Genomic DNA, 12,832 nt, shown 5'->3' with positions numbered 1-12,832 from the left:
GAGAATAAAATCTATTTATTCCTTTTATTATTAATTTATTTTTAACGACTGTTTTTTAAATTTTTTTCATATCACTACTGAGGGGGACTAGCAATCCCGCACATTTATTTCTAAGGAGTATAAATGCTCATGGCTAAAACACCTGTGATGCACCTAAAACCATAACATCATTCATGCAAATGTTCTGAATTCCCAAACATTGGTATACAGTAATATTTGTCTCTAAAATTCTACTTCGCGGACTGTTAATCCAACTATAGAAATATTTTTGTTTAGTCATTAACCATTTTAAGCATTTATTGCAACAATGAAATGAGTTTTATTCTGAATGTAATAGTTGCCTTTAAAAAAGAACCACACTGATTGAAACAAAAATTTAGTAAGCAAAATGTGTACTTCACACAATAAGTAGGTTTCTACACTTTGTTTAATTAACTTAGAGCATTTCAGTATTTCATCAAGAAACATAAAATAACTAAAACCTACCATCCCTTCAAGACCGTGAGGTAGCAACATCACTAGTCCAGACTGTCGCACCCATTTTGCCTGACCCGATGATATAAACTGGTCTATGATGCACTGTGCAGTATTGTTGAAATCTCCAAACTGAGCTTCCCAACAAACTAAGGCATTCGGATTTGTCATAGAATATCCCAGTTCAAATCCTGAAATTACATTGTTTTAAAGATAAACAGAACAATGACAATTGATAAATTATAGACACAAATTATATTGCCAGCTCTAAGGGGTGATAGGGGACGGGGAGAGGCACAGAGGTGGGGTGTGGGGAGGGAGAGGTGGGGTGTGGGGAGGGAGAGGTGGGGTGTGGGGAGGGAGAGGTGGGGTGTGGGGAGGGAGAGGTGGGGTGTGGGGAGGGAGAGGTGGGGTGTGGGGAGGGAGAGGTGGGGTGTGGGGAGGGAGAGGTGGGGTGTGGGGAGGGAGAGGTGGGGTGTGGGGAGGGAGAGGTGGGGTGTGGGGAGTGAGGGGTGGGTGTGGGGAGTGAGGGGTGGGTGTGGGGAGTGAGGGGTGGGTGTGGGGAGTGAGGGGTGGGGGGTTGGGAGGGAGAGGTGGGGGGTTGGGAGGGAGAGGTGGGGGGTTGGGAGGGAGAGGTGGGGGGTTGGGAGGGAGAGGTGGGGGGTTGGGAGGGAGAGGTGGGGGGTTGGGAGGGAGAGGTGGGGGGTTGGGAGGGAGAGGTGGGGGGTTGGGAGGGAGAGGTGGGGGGTTGGGAGGGAGAGGTGGGGGGTTGGGAGGGAGAGGTGGGCGGTTGGGAGGGAGAGGTGGGGGGTTGGGAGGGAGAGGTGGGGGGTTGGGAGGGAGAGGTGGGGGGTTGGGAGGGAGAGGTGGGGGTTGGGAGGGAGAGGTGGGGGTTGTGAGAGGCAGAGTGGGGGTGGGCAGGGAGAGGCGGAGGTGGAGAGTGGGGGGAGGGAGTGGCGGAGAGTGGGGGGAGGGAGTGGCGGAGAGTGGGGGGAGGGAGTGGCGGAGAGTGGGGGGAGGGAGTGGCGGAGAGTGGGGGGAGGGAGTGGCGGAGAGTGGGGGGAGGGAGTGGCGGAGAGTGGGGGGAGGGAGTGGGGAGGGAGTGGCGGAGAGTGGGGGGAGGGAGTGGCGGAGAGTGGGGGGAGGGAGTGGCGGAGAGTGTTGGGAGGGAGTGGCGGAGAGTGGGGGGAGGGAGTGGCGGAGAGTGGGGGGAGGGAGTGGCGGAGAGTGGGGGGAGGGAGTGGCGGAGAGTGGGGGGAGGGAGTGGCGGAGAGTGGGGGGAGGGAGTGGCGGAGAGTGGGGGGAGGGAGTGGCAGGGAGTGGGGGGAGGGAGTGGCGGGGAGTGGGGGGAGGGAGTGGCGGGGAGTGGGGGGAGGGAGTGGCGGGGAGTGGGGGGAGGGAGTGGCGGGGAGTGGGGGGAGGGAGTGGCAGGGAGTGGGGGGAGGGAGTGGCGGGGAGTGGGGGGAGGGAGTGGCGGGGAGTGGGGGGAGGGAGTGGCGGGGAGTGGGGGGAGGGAGTGGCGGGGAGTGGGGGGAGGGAGTGGCGGGGAGTGGGGGGAGGGAGTGGCGGGGAGTGGGGGGAGGGAGTGGCGGGGAGTGGGGGGAGGGAGTGGCGGGGAGTGGGGGGAGGGAGTGGCGGGGAGTGGGGGGAGGGAGAGGCGGGGTGTGGGGGGAGGGAGAGGCGGGGTGTGGGGGGAGGGAGAGGCGGGGTGTGGGGGGAGGGAGAGGCGGGGTGTGGGGGGAGGGAGAGGCGGGGTGTGGGGGGAGGGAGAGGCGGGGTGTGGGGAGGGAGAGGCGGAGTGTGGGGAGGGAGAGGCGGAGTGTGGGGAGGGAGAGGCGGAGTGTGGGGAGGGAGAGGCGGAGTGTGGGGAGGGAGAGGCGGAGTGTGGGGAGGGAGAGGCGGAGTGTGGGGAGGGAGAGGCGGAGTGTGGGGAGGGAGAGGCGGAGTGTGGGGAGGGAGAGGCGGAGTGTGGGGAGGGAGAGGCGGAGTGTGGGGAGGGAGAGGCGGGGAGAGAGTAGTGAAACAAAAAAATATATAATTAGTTATATTTGTTAACTATAGTGTTACTGAGGGTAAGACTGGTCTACATAGGAGCTTGACACAAAATTTTGTCATGCGTGATAATGTTCACTATGTGTGCTGCACAAATCTTGGTGGAGTTTTCTTTTACTAGAGAGCAGAGTCAGGATTACTGATCCTCTCAAGACTATCATTCACAATTCTATATGCTAAGAAGACTGACGATGTAACATAAATTTTGAGAAAATTTTAACTTACCTAATACTGCAAACTCTGACAAAGAGCTATTACAAACAACATAAGAACCCTGGTCAGGGTAAAGGTAACATAGAGGCCTGTATGTAGCCTTATCTACTTTCCGGTGATGAAGTACATGGTGCCTGTGACTAAAAATAAAATAAAAAAGAAAAAAAATTTTTTTTAGTATATTTGGTACTACTACTACTGCTACTACTAACAACAACATATCACACACAGCATCCCATAAATACCATTATGACGGAGAGTTTTTGGGTATGTGGAACAAGAAAAGTTGAGCTGTTATACATTAATAGCCAGAAACAGCCACTGAGAGCAACTTAAATACACTACGAACAAACAATAACTAGTATTGACCTACTAATATTTTAGGAAAAAAGCAGTTGCTCTGAAAATACCATTGATTTTCTGTTATATTATTTCACCATTGTTTTGATGTGCTACATAAAACCATCTGCTACTTCGTATGTCATAGTTAATGTGCACACTGTAAAATGGAACTTACTCACAAATGTCCTGATAAATTATAGAAAGCTAATAACGTGCTCTTTTAATTTGTATTTTGATATCTTGTGTTTTTCAATTTCCTGTCAGATATCTATTCGCAATTTGTTAAAGGCTTTTGCATCAGAATATACGAATTCTTTCTGAACCCTAAAAGGGACAAACAGGTTAAATGGAAATTATTTTTATTGCTTGTTTATGGCTGTAAATTATACAGCGCATACTAATTTCACTTTTATTATAAGACACACATACTGTTATGAGTAAATGTATTGGCCCACAAGAGTTAAAATCTCTAAATTCCTGGAAGGGCTTCTGCAACATTTTCGGTTATCACCTTTACATGACATTCTTAGAGCAAGTGTTTGTTGAACAAATAATTTTTTTGTCTTAGCTAATTGTTCTGAACGTTAAGCCATGGAAATGAGGCAAGTGAAAGTATTCCAAGTAATCTAGAAGTTCCATCTGTAGGTCAACTCAGCCACAGATTACTTTGTGCAAAGTAGGTAGGACTGAGCTATTTGATTAGTTTTTTTATGTGCTTATGCCATCTCAGTATGTCTAGGTGGCCAGTGCAGACCTTGTGTTCTCACTTCCTGCATTGGCATGTTTCCTACATTGTGCTCTATTTTAAATTGGACAACCAACCTCTTAAAAGTTAAACAGTTTTATCACAAATGGACAAATAATGTGGGTCATCTACTGTTTATCTTCTGGTATAAATTATAAATTTGTACCCCTCATGAAGTGGCTCTAATGCTGCAAAGGTAGATGGATCACAAATAAAGATTTATCACACAGCTGAAGCATCCTTATTCATAATGGGTCAGTTCTACACCTGGTTGCCCACAAAAATTGCTACACTTCACTTCAATCTGTTACCCATCTTAATTCCTAGGAACTTCACCCATGGAATTTCATTTATGTATACCCATCAATCTCCCCACTTCTAGTACCTACAAGTCATCTTCTCTTGTCTAAAATTTTGTAGTGTGATTTTGTGTGTTTAAGAGCAAGGCTGCTTACTGTAAACCACATGCATACCTGTTCCACTAACCTCCCAGCTGCCTGATAAGAATATGTTTGAATCAGTCATCAGAACATTTTTTTCATCACAGCATTTGAAGACGCCTCCGGCAGCTTTCATTAATAATTTGTGTAAAGCAAGAAGACAACTGGCTCAACTGACAAACCTTGCAGGAATCATTTTTAACGTATTCCCACTCCAAATTCCCATTATTTCACTTGTTAGTATGATTGACTGCTTTCTGTTGTTTGGCTATGTAGATCACAAAACCAATGAACAGGTACTTAGTCAAGTCAGGAAGGAAAGATTGTTATGGAACAACTTGACTAAAAGAAGGCAAAGATTGATGACACACATCCTGAGCTACCAAGGAAGAGATAATTTGGAAATGGAGAGAAGTACTGCATATATAAATTTACATGAAGACTAAGTCTGCAGTAGTTACAGAGACCTGCAATGAAGAGATCTGCATAGGATAGACTAGCAAGGACAGCTGCATCAAGCCATTCTTCAGGCAGGATATCACCACCACCACGAACAGTAAAAATTTTAGCAACTAATCAATGACCTTGGCAATGTGACAGAAAATACCAAATTGGCAATTCTTGGTTGGTGGTGATGATGTTTAGCGATACTGTTGTCTACAAAAGCAGATTATGTATAAGACACTGGACAAGTCAGTTTATAATATAGATGAAAGTGATTTCTATGCATACATATTTTAAATTACAAGTAATACACTTCATACATTGAAATATTTACACTAAAAAAATAAAGATGTGTGTCACAAAGGAATTATCCATGTGGGACAAAAAAGGCGTATGTGACATACATGTATAGAAAAACAAATAATTACAATTTAAGAAAAATTGGATGATTTATTCAAAAGAGAGAGCTTCACAAATCTAGCAAGTTAGTAATGTGTTGTTCCAAGTCTGTCCCTTATGCAAGCAATTATTCAACATGGCACAGATTGACAGAGATGATGGCTGTCCTCCTAAGGGATATAGTGCCAAATGCTGTCCAATTGGCGAGAGACCCAGCAACCTTGCTGGCGAAGGTAGGGTTTGGCGTGCATAAAGACCAGCAGTAGGAACTCTTACCATGTGCCATGGCCATTATCTTGCTGAAATGTTAGCCCAGGATGGCTTACCATGAAGAGCAACAAAACAGGGTGTAGAATATGTTGGTGTACCACTGTACTGTAAGGGTGGCACAGATGACAAACAAATGGATCCTGATATGAAAAGAATGGCACCCCAGACCATTACTGTTGGTTGGTGGGCTAAAAGGCAGGCCACAGGCAGTGTGGTATCCCACTACTGTCCATGGTGTCTACAAACACTACTTCAGCCTGGAAATTCATTGACAGGAGTAGAATTCTCTTCAGTGATGAGACCCACTTCAAAGTGAACCACGATGAGCAGCAAAGATATGAAAAGTGCCGTTTTGGTACAGGGCTGTGTTGATTTTGATCACATTTAAGTTTTTTTTTGTGTATAGTAAAGTGATCATAAATATGAAAATGTGTTCTCTCTTTTTTGCAATCTATTGTCCTTATCTATTACACTTATTTTAAAGAATATTAGGTATTTCCATTATGTAAATACATAGGAAAGAACGATAAACAGAGCTCTTAAATACTGTAGCATTTACAATTAGTCACTAGGTTTGCATCCAAATATGATTCAATGCCCTTTTTGCAGTTTGAATGGGCTGGACGCCCTATTTACAGTAAGAATCAAAATAGGTATGAAATGCCTTATTTATTTTATCACTACAGCAGGATTTTAGTGAGCAACAAAGGTAGCAGGTCTTGCTCAACTTTTTTTATTCCATTTTACATTTCTTTGCAGCCACAGTCCTAAGAATTTGGTTTCTATGCAGTTACCAATTGGTTTATTGTTGATATATAGAAATGGGATGTAGATGAGCACTCTTCTTTAAAATTGTTGCAGGGATATCATCAATGCATACAGTCCTTTTACTGCTTTTTCCGCTTCATCTTATGAGGCAGTGCTGACATACATTGACCTACTACTTGCATTTATTTTATATTCATTGGATTCAGTATTCTTATTTATGTTTGGTTTTTTTCATATCAGCAACAATATCAGTGAAAACATTTTAAATGTGTTGGCAACTATTAAAGGGTTTGTTACTTTCTTATTTTCTTGTGACAGTATTGCATTTTTATGTGGTGCTCTGTTTTCACCAGATTCTTTTTTATAACACAGGCCTTCATTTCAGATGATGATTTTTTCAAGTTTTCATGAAGTAGTTCCTTTTTCTGTCATGAAATCCTTATTCCCCTTGTGATCCAACTGTCTGTTCTATAGTTGGCCCCTTACGGTTACAGTTTTCCATATAAATGCAGTTTGAAAGAAATGGGACTTTTTTTTTAAAAATAATGACATAATATGGAAGTCACATCATTTTAGACATACTTTGCAATGGCAATATGTGCCAAAACAGCCTCTCATGAATGAAGATTAGTTATTATAAGCAGCTATTCTGGCGCAACTTTCTAATAAATGAAATAGCGCATTAATGAAGGTGCTGAATTTTTCCATGTAGATCATCAATTTTAAACCTTTGACCATTTTTCTTTGCTTAATAAGTTGCTGAGGTAGTTATGTTACCCTGATTATAGCTTCCACATGTGGTTCTTCAAGACAAGTTGTTAGCAATACTGCCTTTTATTTTCAAGCTTAGTAATTGAGATAGATCGTCACTAAAGTTTGCATAAAATTTTTTTAGTGATATTCAGTGTAAACTCTTCTTGACTAGAAACCAATCTGAAGTAATGCTGTTTATGTCATCTATACAGTGAGTCACAATCCTATCCTTTTGATAATATTGCTGATATTCCATCCTGGGCTTTCCATTGTTTCTTTGTACCTGAAGTTACATATTTCTCACTTCCATCATTACTATTTGAGATGAAATGAACATGAATATTGTCACATACTTTGACTTTCAGTTTATTTCTACTACATGTCGTAAATAATCTCTGCACCAGGGTAATGGAGTCTATAACATTATCTGTTGGGGACCTGACACCTTTCAACACCATTATCTTGTAAGTGTATTTACAAATCTTAAGTGAAGTACACCATACAAAGGGCTGTTCAGTTCAGTACTCATTTATTCCACTTATCCTGTACGCAGTTATTCCCTCCTTCCTTGTGTTGTGCATACAGTAATGTCATTCCACGTCAACAGTAATGTCATAACTTGCATCCAGTTAGGTGCATCTGCATGATTTCTGTGACTTTCAAATGATATTCTGCTATGTATGATACACCTGCAGAAATACTTTGAGTTTTTCCCTTTGTGTTGTCCAAGTTCCAGTTCTTAGGCTTCCATTCATTGTGTCATGCTGTGGCCCTAGTTATTATGCCACTACGTCTTTCACAGAACTTTACAACACTGGAAATCACAGGGTTTGGACATACAGTGCTTTGACTATACTGAATGCTTCCAGAAATTAGCCAAGCAAGTAATCTATTACTGGAAATATTCAGATGTAGATCATGTTGTTTCTGGTGTGACCAACGGAGAGCCATTGTATTCACCGCCCCAATGTGTGATTGTCCCATCCCACTGAAATTCTCCTGAAGCTCTGCATTTACACATTTGAGAGCACCCTCCATCTAGGGCTTGTCAAAACACTCAAAGAGTGACACACTCTCCAACATTAGTGTGAGCAGAATTAACAGGAGCAGTATTCACGTTAAACATGCATGCATGCATCCTACATCACAAGTATACCCTGTGTGCAAGATACAACTGTAACAAGCTGGTAGAAAGACTTCCTCTTGAGAATAATATTAACATAATGTCTCTGTTTTATTTAATTGTGCTCAGTGTAACTATTGATGGACAGTAAATAAAAAGTACAACAAGATGTTCTACAAATCAATGAATCAAGTCAAGGCAAATTCTGTCAGTCACTGAAGGTATTATCAATCGTAAACTCTGTTGTGACTCGCCGATCTTTCTAAGTGCCGCCCCGCAGTTATGCACGTCCTCTACATGCGGCGCTGTCTGCCAGCCATGCACCAGCAGCGCCAACTAAGCGGCCAGCCAGCCAGTGGCCGCTAGACTTGGACTCAGTTATGATTTGACTGTGAAAGTGTATAAACACCTTACTCTGTTTACTTGATCTGTGACTTTCATGTATTGCGTTTTCCTTGAAATATATTTGTTCAACTTGAAGTTATTACAATTGGCGATGAGGATGGGATTTTTCTCTTACATTGTTGTCCCACTTGTTTCCCTGGCTACTTTAGAGCAATTATTGCAAGGTCTCATAGAACAGCAAACACTTCTCACAAATGCGATTCGTGATTTCGTCGCGGCATCTCTACCTACTTTTCCTCCTTACAACGAGATGGTGGAAGACTGGTCTGATTACGAAAAACGTCTTGGACAGCACTTCTTGGCATTTCATGTCGCGGACGAACAAACATGTAAGTCTTAGTTCCTTTCCTGGATTTCACCTCAAATGTATCAGTTGTTGTTGCAATTGGCTCTTTTGAAAGATCCTGCATCTTTGTCCTTTGCTGAAATGTGCTCACTTCTGTCCGTCTATTTTCAAAAGCAAATGTATGTGGTAGCCTCTCGTGTTGCCTTTTATCATTGTCAAAAACAACTGAATCAATCCTATCGCACTTGGGCTACCAAACTTCATGGCCCCAGTAGAAAGTGTCAATTTGTTACTGAAGTTCACAAAGAATCCTATGCCGATTCCATGGTATGGGATGCTATTATCCGATCAGCGCCCAACAAAGAAGTTAGGCAATGTGCCCTTCAGTTGGAAAATCCGACTCTAGTGAAGTCCTATCCATCACTCAGTCTTTTGAAATTTCTCGTGCCGTTGGAGCGCAAATAGAGAAATGGGGCGACGTCGGGGAAATACAACCTCTGTGTGATGTTGACGAAGTGTGTGGCGTGTCCCCACTGGCTGACGTGGCTGCAGTACGCTCCCAAGCACAGCCTCGGCCTAACCGTAAACTGCAGCAAAACCCACGGCAACTTCCTTCATGTCCGCGGTGTTTTACGAAACATTCATGAGAAGATTGTCCACAACGTTGGGCCGTGTGTCACAAATGCAAAAAAAAAAAAGTTCATGTGTCATCCGTTTACAAATCCGACCGCATACTGATTCTATGTTGTCTGTCAACTGTACTTCTTCCCCTTCAGGGAAGTTATTCCTCACTGTCCAAATACTTGGTCGAGATGTTTGCATGCAGTTGGATACTGGTCCTGCTGCCACTATAATAGATTCTCAGAGGTATCTTCAGTTGGGTTCTCCAATCCTGTCACCTGTCACTAGGCAATTACGGACTTACAATAAACAGAAGATTTCTCTCTTGGGACAATTTGATGCTGAGGTATCTTACAAATCTGTCGTTCACACTGTTCCCATATTTGTGGTCGACCATAGTAATGCGGAGAATCTTTTTGGTTTCAATGCCTTTCGCGTGTTTGTGTTCTCCATTTATGACTCTGTCAATATCGTCTCTGATGCTATTCCTTATGCTCAACTGGATTCCTTGTCAACGACATCTTTGTTCCTTTTTCCTCCTGGGTTAGGCCATGCAAACGACTCTGAAGCTCATATCACGCTCAAACCCACTGCTCGGCCTAAGTTTTTTAGGGCTCAGCCCATTCCTGTGGCCCTTCGTGATCAGGTCAAACGGGTGCTGGATCGGCTCACTGCTTCAGGGGTCTTGCTTCCTGTCACTTCCAGTGAGTGGTCCTGTCCTGTCATTGTTGTTGCTAAGCCAAATGGTGATATTCATGTCTGTGGCGATTTCAAAGCCACTGTAAATGCTCAATGCCTTATCGACACTTACCCTATGCCTCGACCTGAAGAATTATTCACTGAACTTGCTCGAGGCCAGTATTTTTCTAAACTTGACCTGTCAGCAGCTTATCATCAACTTCCTCTCTATGCTGCTTCCTGGCAGTTTCTGGTCCTTAACACGCCTTTCGGCCTCTATCAATACCAACGATTGCCATTCAGGGTTGCCAGCGGCCCTGCTTTCTTCCAGCGATTCTTGGAACAATTATTGCTCACTGTCTCTGGGTGTATAAATTACCAGGACGACTTGTTGTCACTGGCTCCACCACTGACAAACATCTTCAAAATCTCCACACACTTTTTCATGTCTTACAGACTGACGGTCTTAAGAGTAATATTCAGAAATCAAAATTTTTTCAGGCGTCTATCACATAATTGGGGTTTCAACTCTCTCGGGATGGTTTTCGTCCACTTCAGCAAACTGTTGCTGCGATCGATGCCCTTCCTTGCCCTACATCTGTTAAGGAACTGCAGGCCTTCTTGGGGAAAATAGCATACTATCACAAGTTTTTACCGTATGAAGCCTCGATGGCTCAGCCGTTGCATCGCCTGTTGCATCAAAACGTGCCTTTTCACTGGTCCACGTCATGCGATGCGGCTTTCCAGAAATTAAAGACTATGCTGAAACAGGCCCCGTGCCTGGCCACTTATTGACCTGGCCAACATCTTGTTCTTGCCACGGACGCCTCTCAATACGGGGTTGGTGCAGTCCTTGCGCACCATTTTTCTGATGGTTCTGAACAACCCATTGCTTATGCCTCCAAAACGCTAACGGATGCCCAACAAAAGTATTCTCGAACTGAAAAAGAAGCTTTGGCCATTATTTATGCTCTTCATAAGTTTGGTGTTTTCTTCTATGGATCCAAATTTCATCTTGTTACGAATCACAAACCACTTGTTTCCTTGTTTCATCCATCAACGTCACTTCCCGACAAGGCTGCACACCGCCTCCAGCGTTGGGCTCTTTACTTGTCTCGATCCAATTATGAGATTCATGCAAATGCTGATGCACTGTCTTGCCTTCCCATGGGTCCTGATCTGGCATTCGATAGGGATGAACTTTTGTGTTTCCACCTGGATGTTGCCGAGCAGCAGGTTGTGGACGGGTTCCCCATCACCGTTGACCCGCTGGCGGCTGCTACGGGTTCTGACCCTACCCTCTCCCAGGTTTTACACTGTATTGAGAAGGGTTGGCCAGATCATCCATCCGCTAAGACTGAACTACTACGATTTGCCTCACAGCTAGGGAAAACGCTTTGCCGCATGTTGTGGTACCTGCGCCTTTGCGTGCTTTGGTCTTACGCCTCCTTCACCAAGGGCACTGGGGTGTCTCTCGCACAAAGTCGTCTTTGTCACCGTGACCTTCGCCTGAGAAGCCCTGGGAGCGTTTCCATGCTGACTTCGCGGGACCTTTTTTAGGTACTTATTGGCTTCTCGTTATTGATGCCTACTCTAATTTTCCTTTCATTGTCCGTTGCACACCACCTACTACCGCGGCAATCACCAATGCTCTAGCACGCATTTTCTCTTTGGAAGGCCTTCCCTCTACTATTCTTACTGATAATGGTCCGCAATTTGCCTCTTCCAATTTTGCGGATTTTTGTGCCCGTCACGGCATCATGCATGTCACGGCCCCTCTGTTCCATCCCCAGTCAAATGGTGAGGCTGAATGACTGGTCCACACATTTAAGGCTCAAATGAGGAAACTCCTGACTTCTTCTGCTGCTGATGATGCACTTCTCCAATTTCTGGCTTCTTACCGTTTCACCCCCATGGGCAACCACAGCCCGGCTGAGCTTTTACAAGGCCAACAGCCCCGCACACTACTTCATCTTCTGCGGCCTTCCACCTCACGGCCGCAGGTGCCTTCGCATGGCCGGTTCCTTGCCGGCGACCTTGTATGGGTACGGGTATATGGCAGGCGGCCAAAACGGAGTCCTGGCCACATCTTACAACACCGTGGCCGACTCCTGTATGAAATCCAGATGGACACAGGTGTTGCGTGCGTCATTCGAACCAGCTTCGGCCTCCTGTGCCGGCAACGCTTGTTCCGGATGCCGCTACACCACCTTCGGCTCTAACTGACACTCGGGATACTGGAATCTCTCATTACTCACAATGCAGTCCTCTCACCATCATATCGGTGCCAGCACAAGAACTGACACCACCAGGAGACGTGCCCATGCAGGAACCAGGTGACCATCATCTGACGGAGCAACTCTACTCGCCTCCTTCTCCTACAGACACGGACACATCGCCCATGTCTCCTGTTATAACAACTGGACTTGCCGCAATGGGCAGATTGGTGCACGGGGCCCCAGCCGATTCGACCCCCACGTGTCCTGACATCTCGACCCATTATCATCGGGGACACTTCCGTCCGTACGGGAAGCCTCCTCCTCGAGACTTTATGGCCAGTCAAACAACACCTATGGACATTAGCAATCTACAGGCCACCTCCATCAAGACCTGTGCAAAAAATTCAAAGGAGGGAAAAGTGTTGTGACTCGCCAATTTTTCAAAGTGCCGCCACGCAGTTACGCACGTCCTCTACATGCGGCGCTGTCTGCCAGCCATACAGCAGCAGTGCCACCTAAGCGGCCAGCCAGCCAATGGCCGCTAGACTTGGACTCAGTTATGATTTGACTGTTAAAGTGTATACCGTATTTACTCGAATG

The 12,832-nt window shown here is 45.2% G+C and overlaps 1 protein-coding gene across 1 annotated transcript in view; it reads right to left on the bottom strand.

The window, feature by feature from the left end:
• LOC126101048 (2-oxoglutarate dehydrogenase complex component E1-like) overlaps window positions 1–12,832 on the bottom strand; it is a 218,218-nt gene that overhangs the window by 53,677 nt on the left and 151,709 nt on the right. The window contains exons 13-14 of the mRNA XM_049911711.1: window positions 2,752–2,879; window positions 487–665 (exon numbers count right to left, since the gene is read on the bottom strand). Of these exons, the coding sequence (XP_049767668.1) occupies window positions 487–665; window positions 2,752–2,879 (307 nt within the window). The remainder of the gene's footprint in view (window positions 1–486; window positions 666–2,751; window positions 2,880–12,832) is intronic.

This window comes from Schistocerca cancellata, chromosome 9 (assembly GCF_023864275.1).
Source record: "Schistocerca cancellata isolate TAMUIC-IGC-003103 chromosome 9, iqSchCanc2.1, whole genome shotgun sequence".
Taxonomy (NCBI): Eukaryota; Metazoa; Arthropoda; class Insecta; order Orthoptera; family Acrididae; genus Schistocerca; species Schistocerca cancellata.
This window is presented reverse-complemented; position numbering and strand designations above follow the sequence as displayed.